The sequence below is a fragment of the Cervus canadensis genome, chromosome 13 (assembly GCF_019320065.1).
Source record: "Cervus canadensis isolate Bull #8, Minnesota chromosome 13, ASM1932006v1, whole genome shotgun sequence".
In the NCBI taxonomy this organism is placed as follows: domain Eukaryota; kingdom Metazoa; phylum Chordata; class Mammalia; order Artiodactyla; family Cervidae; genus Cervus; species Cervus canadensis.
The window spans coordinates 62,944,059-62,965,011 of NC_057398.1; the positions used below are offsets into that span (position 1 = coordinate 62,944,059).

The 20,953-nt window shown below is 38.5% G+C and overlaps 1 protein-coding gene across 3 annotated transcripts in view; it reads right to left on the reverse strand.

Annotated features, from left to right (window-relative positions):
- Positions 1-20,953, reverse strand: part of BRINP3 (BMP/retinoic acid inducible neural specific 3) — a 458,104-nt gene that overhangs the window by 191,936 nt on the left and 245,215 nt on the right. For all 3 annotated transcript variants that reach the window (XM_043486014.1, XM_043486016.1, XM_043486015.1), the window contains exon 4: positions 17,961-18,151. In XM_043486014.1, coding sequence (XP_043341949.1) covers positions 17,961-18,151 — 191 coding nt within the window. The remainder of the gene's footprint in view (positions 1-17,960; positions 18,152-20,953) is intronic.

Below are 20,953 nucleotides of genomic sequence, written 5' to 3' on the forward strand. Positions count from 1 at the left end.
CATGTATTATGTTTTAAAGAGTGTCATCTAATTGTTTTTCATGGAGGAGGTAATATCCCAGGCAATAAAACAGACTTCCTGATGGGGTCTCAAAAGAGTCAGATGTGACTTAGGGATGAACCAAGAAGCAGCAGCAGCACAGTGGTCCCAATAAATACAGTGTTACTGTAAACATCCTGAGAAACTGGTTTTATTTTCACACTAAGAAAGATGCTCTGGATATTACTAAAAGAGAAAGTGCATTTTATTTTGCCTAATGTTTCACTGGCAGGAATTTCACTAGGATACCTCTCATGCCCTCTCTTAACCCAACTTCTTCCCACATTCAATAGCTTTCATCAAAAATAAAAGAATACCTGATTAGTGATATTGAAGGATGGGATTATGCATTCTCTACTTTGCTCCTTCTGAAATACCACTTGGACAGATCCATCAGAGGAGCTATATTCCTGTTTTCATAGGTTAAGGTTATAGGAGTGGTTCTGCCCCAGGGAGAATGCTAAGTATTTAACTGGGAGTGAACTGCTCAAAAGCATGTCATGTCTGCAGTTTTCCAAAATGCCTAGAAATAGAGCTTATATTTTAAATCCAGTTTTGATGACTTCTATGAGTACATCTTAATTGGTTCTAAAGTCTTTAAGGTTGCAGAGGGGGGAGGGTGGGGAGGGAATGATGTTAGAGCTCATGAGCTTCAAAAGGAATAATGCTAGAAATGTTATGGAGTATAAAGTAAAAACCTAAAGTGTCTTAATAATTTCCAAGAAGTTTCTTTGACCTCATATGAGAAAAAATGATGTGATCCAATCTAGTGTTTTGAGAAAATTTCCATAATCATCAAGGGATACAGAGAAATAGAAACAAAATAGCAGAGGCTAAAAGTAAGGGCTTCCAACTCTAGTTAGGATGCAGAAAATCATAAGAAACCATCATTCTCACCCTAACAATGAAAGCCAGACAAACTCAAAGTTTTTCTATTTAACTATAAGAGTACAGGGGATGCTGTAAATATATTTAAATACAGAAAATAATTTGCTTTTTCTGAGAGAAAAGAACGTTAGGCTGCTCTAATCTCTGGCAGAGAGGGAAGAGGATAAATCTGCCATTGATAAAATAAAGGGAAACTAGAATTGAATGTTTAGTATCTTTGTCAGTGCCAGTATGATGGATTAAAATACAAGGAAGTTCCAAAGTGAGTATACACCCTCCCAGTCAATTGCTGCCATTAGCCGTCACTGACCACGTTAATTTAGCACCTGAGAAGTTAGGTGCAAAACAGCAGAGCTGAGGGGAGCCACTGTGCTTTCCTCAAGTACAAGGCTTTGGGAGAAACCCTCTGATGCATTTTTGGCTTTCGCCAAGTTCAAGGCATACAGTGTGAAATGTTTGACAATAGAATAATTATTCATTTCTTAGTCTGCTTTCCTTGACTACTGCCTGCCGTGCCCTTTGAGTCCACATTCTCTTGCTTTTTCATATATTATTGCTATTGTCAAACATCGTGTATGAAAAAAAAGAAAAAAAAACAGCAAAAAGAAGACTCTATGTAAATAATATTTCCTCTGAAACAAGCATACTTCTTCCTGTATTAGGTTTCTATTCTATTAGGCTGAATAGTCTAATCTGGAATTGAGGTTGACCAAAGCTTTCAAAATTTGACTTGACTTAGTGACTTCTGGCTTAGTTGGAAGACAGCATCAACACTTTCCTTTCAGAAGGACTCAGGATCTGGCCAAGAGTGAGATTCAGGAAATTAACACACTCTTCACAACCCACTGCCAACTTCTGATTCAACGGGAATTTCTTCCAGCTTGAAGGCGCGGCTGCTGATCTCTTGGGAGCCTGCAGAATTCTTTGCTTTACAGTCTTGTCCTGACTTTGCACACTGGGAATTCACCTTCCTCCTTTCTCCATCCACACTTGAGAGGTCAGTGCCTGGTACTTGGTGAAAGCCTGAAAGGCTTCAGCGGGCATCTTTCCTAGCTCTTTTTCGCATTGTATGCCTTGAACTTGAAAGTGAAAGTCGCTCAGTCGTGTCTGACTCTGCGACCCCATGGACTATAGTGAAGTTGTTCAAGTCGTGTCCGACTCTTTGAGACCCCATGGACTGTACTCTACTAGGCTCCAACATCCATGGGATTTTCCAGGCAAGAATACTGGAATGGGTTGCCATTTCCTTCGCCAGGGGATCTTCCTGACCCAGGGATCGAACCCAGGTCTCCCACATTGCAGGCAGACGCTTTACCGTCTGAGCCACCAGGGAAGCCCAAGACTATAGAATTTGTGGAATTCTCCAGGCCAAAATACTGGAGTGGGTAGCCTTTCCCTATGATTTTTCTAGTAGTCATGTATAGAGTGTACATAAAGAAGGCTGAGCCCTGAAGTACTGATGCTTTCAAACTGTGGTATTGGAGAAGACTCTTGAGAGTCCCTTAGACTGCAAGGAGATCAAACCAGTCAATCCTAAAAGAAATTAACCCTGAGTATTCATTGGAACAGAGAAGGCAATGGCATCCCACTCCAGTACTCTTGCCTGGAAAATCCCATGGACGGAGGAGCCTGGTAGGCTGCAGTCTGTGGGGTCGCTGAGAGTCAGACACGACTGGACGACTTCACCTTCACTTTCATGCATTGGAGAAGGAAATGGCAACCCACTCAAGTGTTCTTGCCTGGAGAATCCCAGGGACAGGGGAGCCTGGTGGGCTGCCGTCTATGGGGTCACACAGAGTCAGACACGACTGAAGCGACTTCGCTGCAGTATTCATTGGAAGGACTGATGCTGAAGCTGAAACTCCAATATTTTGGCCACCTGATGTGAAGAGCTGAGTTTTTGGAAAAGACCCTGATGCTGGGAAAGAGTGAAGGCAGGAGGAGAAGGGGAAAACAGAGGATGAGATGGTTGGATGGCATCATTGACTCAATGGGCATGAGATTGAGCAAACTCTGGGAGATGCTGAAGGAGAGGGAAGCCTGATGTACTATAGTCTACGGTCACAGAGTTGGACACGACTGAGTGACTGAACAACCACTGGTAAGATTCGTCTCTGAAACATATTTTTCTTATATTAAGATAGCCACTCCAGTGTTAAAGTCACATATTTACTCTCATCCTTTTACTTTTAACTCACTTTCAAATTTCAAATGATTCTCCTGTAGACAATGTATAGTCAAATTTTGCTTTCTTAAAAAATTCAGTGTGACACTGATGTGTATTTTAATAGAATGTTTACACTATTAATATTATCAGGTTTAAGTCTATTTACTTAATATTTATTCTCTATTTCCCATTCTGTCCTTTCTTCCCTTTTTCTTATTTTTAACTTCCTTTGAATTAATTTTAAAATAATTCTATTATATTACCTTTCTGTCCTGTTAACTATAATGTTTTGTTATTTTAGTGGTTGTTTTAAGGTTCATAGCATACACACTTATCAAATTACCTTTAAATTATATTATAGAATTTCACTGACAATATAAGAACTTTAAATTTTATACACTTGACCCTTGAACAAGAGGCAGTTAGGGTTACCAACCTCCATATGGTAGAAAATGAGTGTAACTCATAATTGGCCATCTGTCTCTATGATTCCTCTATACAGTTAATTCTGTACCCACGGATTCAACTAATCATGGGTCATGTAGTACTGCAGTATTTACTATTGAAAAAAGATCTGCTTGTAAGTAGACACTTGTAGTTCAAACCCATGTTGTTCAAGGGTCAGCTACATCCAGTACACTTCCTAATCTTTATGCTATTGTGGGCCTACTGCTTATTTATATATATATGCTATAAACCTCATAATACATTGATTGTGGTATTGTTTAAAGAAATGCTTCTCTTTTAAAGAGACATAACAACAACAATAATAAAAGATAATTACCAGTGTTGGCACCATTTTCACTTTTCACCTTTCTTCATTCATTTATGTAAGTACACATTTATGTATCTAATGACTGACATTAGCGACCTTCTTGCCTGAAAAATTTCTTACATCATTTCTTTCATTCAGGTTTGCCACTGAGATTTTTGCAGATTTTATACATTTGTAAATATATTTTCCACTTCTGAAACATTTTTATTAGAAAATAAGCTTTATATTGACAGAAATTTTTAGTATTTTAAAGTTCTCATCTCCACTATTTTCTTACTTGCATTGTTTTCAAGAAATCTGCTATCACCCTTAGCTCTATTCTTCTGCACCTAATGTGTCCTTTCCTTCCCCTGACCCTCTGTACCTCATGAATTTATATATAAGCATTTACAGTCTTGGTCAACCTTATATCTTAGCAAAATTACCATTTATTCTGGTTGGGAATCCTCTGATAACTAATGGAAACTAAGATACTCTTTTTAATAGTGGTTTTGAGCAATTTGTGGACTTCCCTATAGCTCAGATGGTAAAGAATTGGCCTGCAATGCAGGACATCCAGATTCAATCCCTGGGTCAGGAAGATCCCCTGGAGAAGGAAATGGCAATCCACTTCAGTATTCTTGCCTGGAGAATTCCACGGACAGAGGAGCCTGGTGGACTACAGTCCATGGGGTCACAAATTTGAGCAACTTGATTTTGAAATGAAAAGTGAGAGTGAAAGTCACTCAGTTATGCCCAACTCTTTGTGATCCCATGAACTGTAGCCTGCCAGCTCTTCTTCCCATGGAATTATCCAGGCCAGAATACTGGAATGGGTAGCTGTTCCTTTCTCCAGGGGATCTTCCCAAGGCAGGGATCGAACTCAGGTCTCCCGCATTGCAGGCAGATTCCTTCCCATCTGAGCCACCAGGGAAGCTGATTATGAAATGCCTCAGTTCAGTTCAGTTCAGTCGCTCAGTCGTGTTTGACTTTTTGCAACCCCATGGACCGCAGCATGCCAGGCTTCCCTGTCCATTACCACCAACTCCCAGGATTTACCCAAACTCATGTCCATTGAGTTGATGATGCTATCCAACCATCTCATCCTCTGTCGTCCCCTTCTCCTTCTGCCTTCAATCTTTCCTAGCCATCAGGGTCTTTTCAAATGAGTCAGCTCTTCACATCAGGTGGCCAAAGTATTGGAGTTTCAGCTTCAACATGAGTCCTTCCAATGAACACTCAAGACTGATCTCTTTTAGGATGGACTGGTGGGATCTCCTTGCAGTCCAAGGGACTCTCAAGAATCTTCTCCAACACCACAGTTCAAAAGCATCAATTATTTGGTGCTCACCTTTCTTTATAGTCCAACTCACACATCCATACCTGACTACTGGAAAAACCGTAGCCTTGACTAGACGGATCGTTGTTGACAAACATTGCAAACGTTAATGTCTCTGCTTTTTAATATGCTGTCTAGGTTTGTCAGAACATTCTTTCCAAGGAATAAGCATCTTTTAATTTCACGGCTGCAGTCACCACCTACAGTGATTTTGGAGCCCAAATGAAATGCCTAGCTAGGTGTAATTTTCTTGACCTTTCTCATGTTTGGCATCTTTTGAGTTGCTAAGATCTGTGGGTTTTCAATATCCTAATTAATTTGGAAATTGGTCATTAACCCTTCAAATATTTTTCACTGAGTCTTTGGCAATAGATTCTAAGGTCCACTCCCAACCCCTTCCTTACAGTATGCACAATCTTCTGTAATCTTCTTCCACTAAATTTAGATAGGACCTATGACTTGTTTCTCCCCTGGTGGCTCAGATGGTAAAGCACTTGGCTACAGTGTGGAAGACCCAGGTTTGATCTCTGGGTCAAGAAGATCCCCTGGAGAAGGAAATGACAACCCACTCCAGTACTCTTGCCTGGAGAATCCCATGGATGGAGGACCTGGTGGGCTACAGTCCATGGAGTTACAAAGAGTCAGACAGGAGTCAGTGACTTCACTTTCACCTTTCACATGACTTGTTTCTAAACCTAGAATATGGTGAAGTTATGTAATGCATGTTATTATGTGATTACATGTCCGCAAGTCCATTATATAAGATTGTGATGTTATATTATGACTCTCTTCCTTGCTAAACCTTAAAAAACAAATTAACAAGTTGTGAACTGCCATATGGAGGAGATCACTTGGCAAATAGTTGAGAACCAGCTCTCACCAACAGCCAATAAGAAGGGACCTTCACACTGACAAGGACATTATTGATATTAACAATCATGGAACCTTGGAAAAAGACCCTTCCCAAAACCCTTCCATGCAATTCTGTGGACACCTTGCTTTGAGAATTAGCTAAGCCTTGCTAATCTTTCAAAAAAATAAAAAATAAGACAGTAGAATGTGCTTTTTCTAAGTCTCTAAAGCAATGATAATATTACTATATAGCAATACGTATCTAATAATTCCTTCCACTCCCAGTCTCCTCTGAGGACTCTCATTACACATATTTATGGCTGCACCAAGTCCCACAGCTCACTATTAATTGTTTTTTTTTTGCATTTTGTTCTTTCTGTTTTTCATTTCAAATTGTTTATATATCTATGTCTAGATTTCACCAGTCTTTTCCTGTGCCATGTAACAGGCATTTAATTTAATCCAGTGTATTTTTTACATCACACATTATAGTATTAATCTTAATAAGTTCAATTTGGTTTTTTTTTCTATCTTCATGCCTGTACTTTAGAAAATATGGAATGCAGTTATAATACCCATTTAAGTGTTCTGGTCTGATAAGTTTAATGTTTGTGCTTATTCTGAGTCAGTTTGAGTTGACTGAATATTCTCTTCATTACACTTTTTCTTTGTTATTATTTTTTGGCCTGTTCATTGACTGGTAAACATTACTAGTATTTATCATTGTGAATCTTACTGTACTGGATGTTAGACTTCTTTTTTTTCTTTCCTGTATTCCAAACAGAGCATTCTTGAGCTTTGTTCTGGATGCAATTCTCAGAAAGAATATGATTCATTTTGGTCTTATTTTTTTATTAATTTTTGAGGTGAGTCTAGAGAAGAATTCAATTTAGGCAATTGAGTTATTTATTCCCCACCACTGAGGCATGCCATTTCTAAGCATTTCATGCAGTGCTCCATGAATTGTAAGCATTTCCCTTCTGGCTTATGGGACCACTTTTCTGTATCCTGAAAAGTGAAAGTGAAAGTGAAAGTGACTCAGCCCTCTACGACTCTTTGTGATCCCATGGACTATACCATCTGTGTACTTCTCCAGGCCAGAATACTGGAGTGGGGTTGCCATAAGCTCATCCAGGGGCTCTTCCCAACCCAGGAACTGAACCCAAGTCCCCCACATTACAGGCAGATTCTTTACCGGATGAGCCATAAGGGAAGACTGAGAATACTGGAGTGGGCAGCCTATCCCTTCTCCAGTGGATCTTCCAGACCCAGGAATCAAACCAGGGTCTCCTGCATTGCAGGAGGATTTGTTACCAATTGAGCCATCAGGGAAGCCCTTTTGGCTCCTAAGTGAGTGTCGAATACTCTTTTCCAATTTTACAGTGTAATTTTCTTCCCTGATGTCAGGTAATTTCCTCGTAAGTTTGCAGTCAACAACATTCTGCTAAGTATTTGAAAGCAAACTCCTACAGTCCCTGGGGTTTTCTCTCTGTGTAGCTTTCTCCTCCGGGAGATAGTAGAGGACAGAAGAGCCTGTGGCAGACATGGCAAGCTGCAGACCATTTGGGGTGGCATATAGTCGGACATGGCTTAGTGACTGAACAACACCAACCAACAACTGTTATAACTTGAGTCTCTTTAAACTCTGAGCTCAGTCCTCAGTTTGAAAAATGTTTTGGTTTCTATCTGGATTTTCTCTCCCTGAATTACGTCCTGTAAACTCTTTCAAGACAGTAAGCTGCAGACAGTCACACCTCTCATCACAGTAGTATCCGTTTCTCATAGTCATTAACCTTCGTTGCCTGTTGTTCAATGCCTTACAAACTATTATGTTTGTCTTTTCTCATTGCTTGTGATTGTCAGGTAAGAGATAAATCCATTCCTTGTTAATTTACCCTGGATAGAAGCAGTTCTATGCGAAGATTTAAAATTTTATTAAATAGGCATTTAATCTTATCTAGTGTATTTTTTATGGCACACACTGTAGTCTTCATCTCAATAAACTCAATTTGGTTCTTTGAGTCAAATAACCAAAAATTAAAAAAAAAACAACACAATAATTTCGTCAGGCTTTTCCACTTCATATATTCTTTGTATGTGGAAGAGATAATAATTTAGTCAGCACTCAGTTATAACATAGAATGTATATATTATATAGATATTATATATATATATATAAACAATTTGTCACAAGAAAGATAAACACAAGATGTATTTTGAGTGCAGGTAGTTAAGACAATTGAGATATGAGAGAGCAGAAAACAAATAAAATATAATGACCTCAAAGAATATAGTCTCTGACACAGTAAACAAGACTTACAAATAGGACAGAGCTGAAAAGAGAAGAGTAGAATGAAACAGATGCTAAAATATGCTAAACATTGAAGTGTTACTTTTCTTTCCTAATTTATATAATTAATATTTAATCTAAACAACTAAGCTTAAATTTATTTTTACAGATTTGCCATTTGGTAGCCTCTATACCCTTTGGTATGCCCCACCAGTGAGGCATGACATTTCTAAGCATTTCATGCAGTACTCCATGAATTATTAGCATTTCCTTTCTGGCTTATGGGAAGACAAAGTCACTATGGATGATGACTGCAGCCATGAAATGAGAAGATTCTTGCTTTTTAGAAGGAAGACTTTGACAAACCTAGCGCTGTGATGTGCGGTGCTTTGTTGCTCAGTTGTGTCTGACTCTTTGTGACCCCATGGACTGTAGCTCACCAGGCACCTCTGTCCATGGGGATTCTCCAGGCAATAATACTGTAGCGGGTTGCTATGCCCGCCTCCAGGGGATCTTCCTGAACCAGGAATGGAACTGAGGTCTCTTGCATTGCAGGTGGATTCTTTACCAGCTGAGCTACCAGGGAAGCCCAGACAAACCTAGATAGCATATTAAAAAGCAAAGACATCACTTTGCTAACAAAAGTCCTTATTGTCAAAGCTATGGTCTTTCTAGTAGTCATGAACAGATGTGAGCTGTTCAGTCACTCAGTTGTGCCCAACTCTTGCGACCCCATGGACTTCAGCATACCACGCTTCCCTGTCCTTCACTGTCTCCTGGAGTTTGCTCAAACCTACATCCACTGAGTCAGTGATACCATCCAAACATCTCATTCTCTATCATCCCCCTCTCCTCCTGCCTTCAATCCTTCCCAGCATCAGAGTCTTTTCCAATGAGTCAGCTCTTCACATCAGATGGCCAAAGTATTGGAACTTCCCAACTTCAGCCATCAGTCCTTCAATGAATATTCAGGGTTAATTTATTTTAGGATTGACTGGTTTGATCTCCTTGCTGTCCAAGGGACTCTCGAGAGTCTTCTACAGCACCACAGTTCAAAGGCATCAATTTTTTGGGACTCAGCCTTTTTATCTGTCCAGATTTCACATCCATACTTGACTACTGGAAAAAATATAGCTTTGAATATATGGACCTTTGTAGGCAAAGTAATGTCTCTGCTTTTTAAGACTCTGTCTATGTTTGTCATAGCTTTTCTTCTAATGAGTAAGTGTCTTTTGATTTCATGGCTGCAGTCACAATCCGCAGTGATTTTGGAGCCCAAGAAAATAAAGTTTCTCACTATTTCCATTGTTTCCCCATCTATTTGCATTGACATGATAGGACCAAATGCAAATCAATCCTGAATACTTATTGGAAGGATTGATGCTGAAGCTGAAGCTCCAATATGCAAAGAGAGAACTCACTGAAAAAGACTGATGCTGGGAAAGATTGAAGGCAAAAGAAGAGGGTGGCGGAAAATGAGATTGTTGGATGGCATCACCAATTCAATGGACATGAACTTGGGTGAACTCCAGGATATGGTGAGAGATAGGGTGGCCTGGCATGTTGCAGTTCATGGGGTCAAAAAGAGTCAGACAACATGCCACTGTCTATAAGGAGGACTGATCCTGAATCTGAAGCTCCAATATTTTGGCCACCTGATGCAAACAGCCGACTCATTGAAAAAGATCCCAATGCTGAAAAAGACTGAAAGCAAAAGGAGAATGGGGTGGCAGAGGATGAGGTAGTTAGACAGCATTATCAACTCAATGAACAAGAGTTTAAGCAAACTCCAGGAGATAATGAAGGACTAGGGAGTGTGGTGTGCTACAGTCCATGGGGTCACAAAGAGTTGGACATGACTTAGCAACTGAACAAAAACAAAACTTATAAGACATTACTTTGATTAAAAACAAAAAAAAAAGTAAAAATAGTTTCTGCTTTTGCCCTCCAAAAATTAGGATTACTTCTCAAAAGCCATGAAGACATGGCACAGGGGAAATAAATATCCATAATGCAAACTACAAAACTATTATCAAGCATATGAAAGTTCTGAATATGAAAAAATATGATACTTTATTATTCTGGAAATTTTTGATTCCATGAATTTAATCATGACACAATAGTACACATAGGAGTATGAAGAGAAACTAAAGAGCCTCTTGATAAAAGTAAAAAAGGAGAGTGTAAAAGTTGGCTTAAAATTCAAAATTCAAAAAACTAAGATCACAGTATCCAGTCCCATCACTTCATGGCAAATAGATGGGGAAATGATGGAAACAGTGAGAGACTTTATTTTCTTGGTCTCCAAAATTACTGCAGATGGTGACTGCAGCCATGAAATCAAAAGACACTTGCTCCTTGGAAGAAAGCTATGATCAACCTAGATACCATATTACAATGCAAAGATATGACTTATCCAACAAAGGTCCGTATAGTCAAAGCTAAGGTTTTTCCAGTAGTCAAGTACAGATGTGAAACCTGGACAATGAAAAAGGCTGCATCCCGAAGAATTAATGCCTTTGAACTGTGGCACTGTAGAAGAGTCTTGAGAGTACCTTGAACAGCAGGGAGATCAAACCAGTCAATCCTAAAAGAAACTAGCCCTGAATATTCATTGAAAGGACTAACACTGAAGCTGAAGCTCCAATACTTTGGCCACCTGATGTGAAGAACTGACTCCTTAAAAAAGACCCAGATGCTGGGAAAGATTGAAGGCAGGAGGAGAAGGGGACGACACAGGATGAGATGTTTGGATGGCATCACCAATTCAATGGACATGAGCTTGAGCAAACTCCGGGAGACAGTGAAAGATAGGGAAGCCTGGCATGCTGCAGTCCGTGGGGTCGCAAAGAGTGGGACACGACTGAACACTGAACTGAACTGAACTGAGCATGTCTTGGCTATTGTAAATAGCCTGAAATGAACTACTGGGGTACATGTATGTTTTGAAATTAGAGTTTCTCCAGATAAATGCCCTGATAGGATTGCTGGATCATATGGTAATTCTATTTTTGTTTTTCAAGGTACTTCTATATTGTTACCACAGGGGCTATAATAATTTATATTTTCACTAACAGTGTAAGAGGGTTCCCTTTTCTCCACACCCTCTCCAACCTAGACAGCATATTAAAAGGAAGAGACATTATTTTGCTGACAAAGGTCCATCTAATCAAAGCTATGGTTTTTCCAGTAGTCATGTATGGATGTGAGAGTTGGACAATAAAGAGGGCTGAGCACTGAAGAATTGATGCTTTTGAACCGTGGTGTTGGGGAAGACTCTTGAGAGTCCCTTGGACTGCAAGGAGATCCAATTAGCCAACCCAAAAGGAGATAACCCTGAATATTCATTGGAAGGACTGATACTGAAGCTGAAAGTCCAATACTTTGGCTACCTGATAGAAAGAGCTGGCTCATTAGAAAAGACCATGATGCTGGGAAAGATTGAAGGCAGGAGAAGAAGTAGACAGAAGATGGAAGTGGAAGAAGAAGATGAGACAATTGGATGGCATCACCAACGCTATGGACATGAGTTTGAGCAAGTTTTGGGAGTTGGTGATGGACAGGGAAGCCTCACATGCTGTAGTCCATGGGGTTGCAAAGAGTTGGACATGACTGAGCAACCGAACAAGGAACAGCAACTTAGCATGATTAGCATTTGAATTAGAAAGAACACTTATATTAGAGTTGCACAGAGTTGGGCACAACTGAGTAACTGAACTGAACTCCAGCCTTTACTATTTATAGTTATTTTAGTGATGGCCATTCTGATTCATGTGAGGTAATATTTCATGGTAGGTTTGATTTACATTTCTCTGATAATTAGCAATGTTGAGTATCTTATTATATGCTTGTTGATCATCTGTATGTCTTCTTTGGAGAAAATAAGTATGTTTAGGTCTGCTGCCCATATTTTGATTGGGTTGTTGTTTTGTGTTGTTGAGTTGTATGACCCACTTGTGCATTTTGGAAATTAAGCCCTCATCGGCCACATAATTTGCAGATATTTTCTCCCAGTGCATTGGTTGACTTTTCCTTTTGTTTATGGTTTTCTTTGCTGTGCAAAAGCTTATGAAATTGATTAGGTCCCATTTTTGTTGTTGTTGTTGTTTTCCTATTGCCTTAGGAGATTGACCTAAGAAAACATCGATACAATTTACGTCAGAGAACGTGTTGCCTATGTTCTCTTCCAGGAGTTTTATGATGTCCTGTCTTATATTTAAGTCTTTAAGCCATTTTGAGTTTATTGTCCATCTGTTCAGTTCAGTTGCTCAGCTGTGTCCAACTCTTTGTGACCCCACGGATTGCAGCATGCCAGGCCTCCCTGTCCATCACCAACTCCCGGAGTTTATTTTGGTTTACTGATACATGTGTTGTGGCCCAACTTTTCCATCACTACTTGTCAAAGAGACTGTCTTTGCTCCATTGTATATTCTAATGTTCTAATGTATATCCTAAATTTGTGAATAGCTCTTGAAGTTTATATTAATGTATCCTTATAATTTCAGAAACATAAATGAAGCTATAAAGTCATGGAGCTTCTTCTCAATATCTCCTTCAATATACTTTAGTAAACTATACAGCACCAAAACATCATGTGAAGATGGACTTTTTAGCTGGAATATTGACCTGTAAGTTGATTTTATCATACTGTTGTGCTTTTTACTAAAATCTGTTGGAAAAAATTCTAAACACCATAATTTTAAATATATTTCCAATAAATGTTCTATGTTAGAAAAATGTTAGGAACATATTGTATTTTTTTCTTTTAGAAAAATAATGATAACTTTAGATTTTTAACAGATTCAAAATCTACTTTTAATTACTACAATCTCATTTTTAAAACAGAGTATTAAGGAAATTTTGGAAAATGCATATAGCATATCAGGTAATAGATTAAATTTTCTGCAATATATATATTTTGATTTTTCTCATCTTTGTCAATCATATATTAAAGTTCATTAATATTTCAAAATAAACCTAAAGAATATGTTAGTGTGATTTTTTTTGATAACTTGAGTCAGTTGAATTGAATGTTCTGAAAATAATGGACAATCTTAGACATTATATTTGATATTTTTGCACTAATAATTATACTGAGAAATAATATTTGACATAAATGACATTATTGGAATAGTATAGCAGCTAATTAAGCTATATGGCCAGGAGAAATATCAATAACCTCAGATATGCAGATGACACCACCCTTATGGCAGAAAGTGAAGAGGAACTAAAAAGCCTCTTGATGAAAGTGAAAGAGGAAAGGGAAAAAGTTGGGTTAAAGCTCAACATTCAGAAAACTAAGATCATGGCATCTGGTCCCAACACTTCATGGCAAATAGATGGGGAAACAGTGGAAACAGTGGCTGACTTTATTTGGGGGGTGCTCCAAAATCACTGCAGATGGTGACTGCAGCCATGAAATTAAAAGACGCTTACTCCTTGGAAGAAAAGTTATGACCAACCTAGACAGCATAATAAAAAGCAGAGACATTACTTTGCCAATAAAGGTCTGTTTAGTCAAGGCTATGGTTTTTCCAGTGGTCATGTATGGATGTGAGAGTTGGACTGTGAAGAAAGCTGAGCACCGAAAAATTGATGCTTTTGAACTGTGGTGTTGGAGAAGACTCTTGAGAGTCCCTTGGACTGCAAGGAGATCCAACCAGTCCATCCTAAATGAGATCAGTCCTGGGTGTTCATTGGAAGGACTGATGCTGGAGCTGAAACTCCAATACTTTGGCCACCTCATGTGAAGAGTTGACTCACTGGAAAAGGCCCTGATGCTGGGAGGGATTGGAGGCAGGAAGAGAAGGGGAAGACAGAGGATGAGACGGCTGGATGGCATCACCTACTCAATGGACATGAGTTTGAGTAAACTCCGAGAGTTGGTGATAGACAAGGTGGCTTGGCATGCTGCGATTCATGGGGTCGCAAAGAGTCAGACACGACTGAGCGACTGAACTGAACTGAGCTGAAGCTATATGGGCATTTGAGCCATTCCCTTTTTGTTTATACATGTGTTAATGAACTTCAGTCTACATTTACATTCATGATTATGAGAGATAAAAGCAACCATTTGTTCAGTTTCCTTTTCTAGAAAATGGCTCACAGTAATGCTATTTGTCCAACTCCTGTGTTTTTTAAAGAATTAGCATGATAAAAGCAGGCATGATAATGCAGATTTAACAATATTTTTCCTGTTATCGGATACTGATCTCATTTGACTTTATTTTTTAACAATATTCTGTCTCCTAGATTCTATGAATCATGAGATATCTTCATACAACATTTGTTCAAGAAATTACATGCCCATTACATGGCACTTAAAACCCCAAGGTTTTTTATCTTATCAAAGAAATTGTAGATCTTGGTAACCCTAGTGTGAATCTTTAAAATATTACAGCAACACATTGAACCTTTAGATAGTTGGTAGAAGTGTTAAGCTTTTGATTTCAAATATACTACAAAAGCACTTTGCATTCAGTTGTTTATTCAGTTGTAAAAGGATTTCAGAAGTTGAACACCCTTGGATTTTGCTTACACACCCACCACCCTCACCATTCCGTCGCTTTCACCCTGTTCAATTACATCTAAGCAATTATAATCATATACTTGAGGAGCGACATCTTTTATCTTTTATCTATACTTTTGATAACTAAGGAAAATAAAAGACACTTTCCCATACATGGCATAATAAAAGTGTGCATGAAATTCAAGGACCCTGTAGACCTGCTCAAGAACCTTTCCCAGAGCTTTCTCAGCGTCCCAGACTGCAGCTGACCCTGGGTCAGATAATCACCAGTTACTTTACTGCCTCAGGTGGGAACTCCATCCATGTTTAAATTTAATTCTGAAATGTCTGATAGCCCGCCCCTCTTTCCCAGGCCCTACCACCTCACCCTTGCAGGCCCTGGGTACTTTCAGATTATTTTCTGAACCATGTTGCTCTCAGCACACATACCTCATTCCTTTTTTTTTCTTAGTTACACATAAGATATGTGAACTTTTCTTTACAATCCATCCATCTCTGTAGCCTTCATATATTGTTCTCTGTTTCCTCTCCCTGATCTAAAGTTCCACTTTTTTTTTCCTGTTTCCAGCCCTAATACACACACTTTAAAATATTTCCATTCTGATTCATATCAATGTATGGCAAAAAACCACTACAATATTATAAAGTAATTAGCCTCCAACTAAAATAAATAAATTAAAAAAAAAATATTTCCATTATCGAGACTTCCTTAGTTACTCAGTGATAAAGAAGCTGCCTGCCAATGCAGGAGACATGGGTTTGATCTCTGTCTGTAAGATTCCATATGCTATAGAGTAACTAAGCCCATGTACCACAACTATTAAGCCTGTGCTCTAAGGCCTGGGAGCTGAAACTACCGAAGCTTGCATTCCCTAGAGCCCATGCTCTGCAAGGAGAAGCCACTGCAATCAGAAGCCCTCGAACCACAACTAGGGAGTAGCCCCTGCTCACTGCAACTAGAGAAAAGCCCAGAAGCAACCAAGACCCAGAACAGCCAAAAATAAATAAATATAATTATTTAAAAAACTATTTCCATTATGTGCATTAGAACTCCCTTACCAAGACTACTGGATAAAGAGTACTTTCTGGAGTCCTTTCAAGGCAAAACTGTTCACTCTCCCACACTCCAGGTTACTCCTCTGTGTTCCTTGGAGCTACTCTGAGTTTACTCATTTTATAAGTCACTTCTACTTTGAGGCTGGCTCATTTCTACCATCCATGAAGCCTTATCAATATCAGCTGTAGCATCAGTGTCTAAGAACACTGCCTGCCTACAATAGCCTAGCCATTAAAACATGTGCCTTTTGTGATACAGATTTCTATTCTGGGAGAAAAGAGTATGTACAAATATCCATTAAGTTTTGATACAAACTGTGAATGAATACTTACTATGGATACAATAACTCTATTGTATAATTCTACTTGGTGTGCTGAGTGAAAAAATCAATAGCCATATAATAAACACACTTACAACAATGATGTCTTCTATTAGAAAATATACTTTAAGTCACTGTTTATATCACTGAAATTGATTTCTGCAAAAGCCTATTTCTTCTCAGTAACCTCAAGCTAAATAACTACAACACTACTCTACCTTACAATATTTTAAAATTAATTACAACATCTGCATTCATGCTGGCCACATTTATATCTATATGGCATAAATATTATTTATACACTTGATTAGTCAATATAACCTAAATCCTATTATCAGAGGTAGACTATAATGGTACAACTTATTTCTACAGAAGTCTTTTTCTTAACCTCATCTACAAGCAATATTGGAAATAGGCAGTTATTATTTGTGCAACTCTTAAGCTAAAGATATTTTCATATAACCTTTTATTCTCTCTACGACAATCTTGGACAAAAGATGTACCTTGGGCTAATTTGTCTAGCATTCTCAACATATCAACGCACTAATTTTTCAAGTAACTGAAAAAATATAAATATTAATTTTAATCTCACAAAGCAATAAAATGATATATTTAATGATTGCTTTTTACATTAATTATAACATGTTATATTTAAAACACTAAGAAATGCTCTTTATGTTTTATTTTGTTCTTACTAACTTTGTCCAGAATCACACCATCACATTGTGCCAACTCTTTGGTCTGTTAATTTTACAATGGCCCCTGGCCAAACCCAAACACAATAACATGCTTATCCAAACAGCCAGAGAAATATGTCAAAACATCTATTGTTCTGGAAACTACTGCCTCTCTCTCTCTCTCTGTCTTTCTCTCTTTCTCTTTCTTCTGAAAATTAAAGGTATCCTGTTCTCCTATTCTCTAAGCTTTCATAAAGTCAACTTTAGTTGAGTCAAAGGCTAAAGATTTTAGCAAACACATGGAGTTTGTCCACTAGTTCCAGATCATGGTATATCTTGACTTCTAGAAACTTACAAACAACTACTTGTACTTCTTAACTGGTGTCTTAAAAAACAAGGGGGGAAAATACTCCTTGAATCAGACTTCTTAATGATATTTGTGAACACTGACTCACTTTGAACCCAGTCATCCACTACTCAGGATAATATTTTTAAATGCACACAATCAAATTATGAGGTTTTACAAAAGAAACCAGTATTATTTAAACAAAGCTTTATCCATGTATGCTTTGTGAGTGAGTCTAAGTAGTCAAGGATAAACTCAATTCATGTGCATTTCAAATAATGCTCTGACATGAAAAACCTTAATCCAATTATCCAGTTAACAAAATCACATGAAAAAATATATATAATTTTATCTTAAATGTACTGCGAAACTCAAAACAAAAGGAAATAATATATTATTCTTCAAGACACCATAGTTTAAATCAGTGAGCCATGAACATACATAGAAACGGATCTTAGAAAACTCAATGATATGATGATTTAGTCGCTAAGTCATATCCGATTTTTACAACCCCATGGACTGTAGAACGCCAGGCTCCTCTGTCCATGGAATTCTCGTCAAGAATACTGGAGGGGGCTGCCATTCCCTTCTCCAGGGAATATTCCTGACCCAGGGATCGAAACCCAGTCTCCTGCACTGCATGCAGGCAGATTCTTTACCACTAAACCACCAGGGAAGCCTCACAGGATAAACATATTCATACCTTTATGGCAGTGGATGCGATTTGAATGTGGTGAAGTCTCCGAAGGGTGCTGTCCCTGTCAATGAAATAGGAAGCAGCCAGTTGATGTAGGGTCTCCAGAGTAACCGAGGAGCTATTGGTGCTGGGGTCACTTCCTTCAGATCGTTTGCTCAGCTTCCGCTTGTCCACAAAAATTGTGAGTGACTCCTCTCCTGCATGAATAATACTTTATATTATTCCATTTACCACTTAAAATCAATGTTTACATTACCTGCAAGTGAAGAACCTTAGATTATAACCATTATGAAACAAAAGAGTAACAAATAACAAATGGGCAGGGAGTTTTGTTTACATTTTTGTTCGCAAATACTTCACACATACCTAAAAAGTACCCGGGATGCTGATGGTTGTAAATACATATTTAGTAAGCATTGAATAGCAAGCTTTTGTGGAACTTTTCCTCTAGATTTTATTGACTTTTTCATATAGTTTAGCTTATCTAACACTAATGTGGCTCCAAAGCAAATTAAGATAAGAAAATATGTAAAACAAACAATAGTTACTACAGATCATTATGGCAAATGGAAACTTGACCAAGCATATTAAAAAATGTTGTTTAGTTGCTAAGTCATGTCCGACTCTTGGATTTCTCAGGCAAGAATTCTGGAAAGGGTGGCCAATTCCTTCTCCAGGGGATCTTCCAGATGGAAGGCTCAAACCTGCATTTCCTGATTGGCAAGCAGATTCTTTACCACTGAGCCACCAGGGAAGCCCACTTCAAAACATTAGCTGTTTTCAAATGTATCTTTAAAATGCAAAGAAAACATATAAATGCTTATATAATTATATAAATATGTGTATTAGGCTCAGAGGTTATCATGAGAAATGCTTGGCTGGATGAAACACAAGCTGGAATCAAGAGTTCTGGGAGAAATATCAATAACCTCAGGGATTCAGATGAAACCACCCTTATGGCAGGAAGCAAAGAATTAAAGAGCCTCTTGATGAAAGTGAAAGAGGAGAGTGAAAAAGTTGGCTTAAAGCTCAACATTCAGAAAACTAAGATCATGGCATCTGGTCCCATCACTTCATGGCAAATAAATGGGGAAACCATGGAAACAGTGAGAGACTTTATTTTGGGGGGCTCCAAAATCACTGCTGATGGTGACTGAAGCCATGAAATTAAAAGACACTTGCTCCTTGGAAGAAAAGTTATGACCAACCTAGACAACATGTTAAAAAGCAGAGACATTACTTTGCCAACAAAAGTCCATCTAGTCAAAGCTGTGGTTTTTTCAGTTGTCATGTGTGGATGTGAGAGTTGGACTATAAAGAAAGCTGAGCACAGAAGAATTGATGCTTTTGAACTGTGGTGTTGGAGAAAACTCCTGAGAGTCCCTTGGACTGCAAGGAGATCCAACCAGTCCATCTTAAAGAAATCAGTCCTGAATATTCATTGGACAGATTGATGCTGAAGCTGAAATTCCAATACCTTTGCCACCTGATGTGAAGAACTGACTCATTTAAAAAGACCCTGATACTGGGAAAGATTGAAGGCGGGAGGAGAAGGGGATGGCAGAGGATGAGATGGTTGAATGGCATCATGGACTCCAAGGACATGAGTTCGATTAAATTCTGGGAGTTGGTGATGGACAAGGAGGCCTGGCGTGCTGCAGTTCATGGGGTCACAAAGAGTCAGAGATGACTGAGTGACTGAATTGAACTGAAGCTCAGTGGTTTCTCGCATGCCGCAGTCCATTGGGTCACAAAAAGTTGGACACGACTGAGCAACTAAACAACAACAAATACATGGCATTAAATATTACAGCATTGTGTGTTAATAGCTCTGTAGAAATCACTAACCTACATGGGAGCTTTAGGTACTTGACCCTCTAAGGTGAAATTTAAAGTTAAGCAAATTACAGTTAAGCTGTAGTTTTCAACGTTTGAATGTTGATTAAAAAAGTGTCAATGCCATTTAAGTCTAACATTAAGAACTTGCCATCCTCAGACTTCCAGATTCTTGGATCATCTAGCATATAATTGTCAGACTTGAAGCTTGTTCTCATTCTTTCAGAAACCCATCTGTTCAGGTGGCATTATGCCCATTGACAAATTGGCAAGCCAGTTTCCTAAAAGACCAAATAAGATTTCTAGCAAAAGAAGAGCTTGCTTATCTTCTCCAAATTAAAAATAATGCCAATTTTAAAATAACACAGTCTAGTGACCACCTAATTTTAAGTGACATTTTGTACTTCCCTGTAAGAGATCAGGTAAGTTGGTATCAGAAATAAGGTGTCAACAATGTTATTTCAAGAAAGTTGCACTCTCAGTTTGTATTTGGACCTCAGCATGCCAAAGCAGGAGATGTAAGAGACGTGGGTTGATCTCTGGGTCTGGAAGATCCCCTGGAGAAGAAAATGACAACTCACACCTATATTCTTGCCTGGAAAATTCCATGGACAGAGGCGTCTGGTGGGCTACATTCTGGAGGGTCACAAAAAGTGAGATATAACTGAGTGCGCACGTGCGTGTGTGCATACACACACACACACACACACACACACACATCCTGGAAATCAATCAGACTAGAATTACTGAAAGGAAAAAAAAAAAACCTTTAAAAACTTGAATGAGTGGATCAAATTATCAACAGCATTAAGTCATTTGCATGGTAACCAGCCTTCAGATGGGAACATCTGAAAGCAAAAAAGAAATATTTATGTCAAATACTATAAGGAAAAAAAAAAACAAAACAGCAATCATTTACACCCAAAGGGAAGGATGAACTGTTTTGGAAATCTGGTTTCACTGAATCTGAGACCAACTCACACATGTACCTAAGCAAACATCTTGCACATGGAGACAGAAAGATCAGTGCCCTTATCTTCTTATGATCTAAGAAGTCATAACGCAGCTGAATGAGACATGCAAGTGCTATGATCTGAAGGTTTGTGTCTCACAAAATTCATATGCTAAAATTCTGTCCTTCTAGGATCATGGTATTAGGAGGT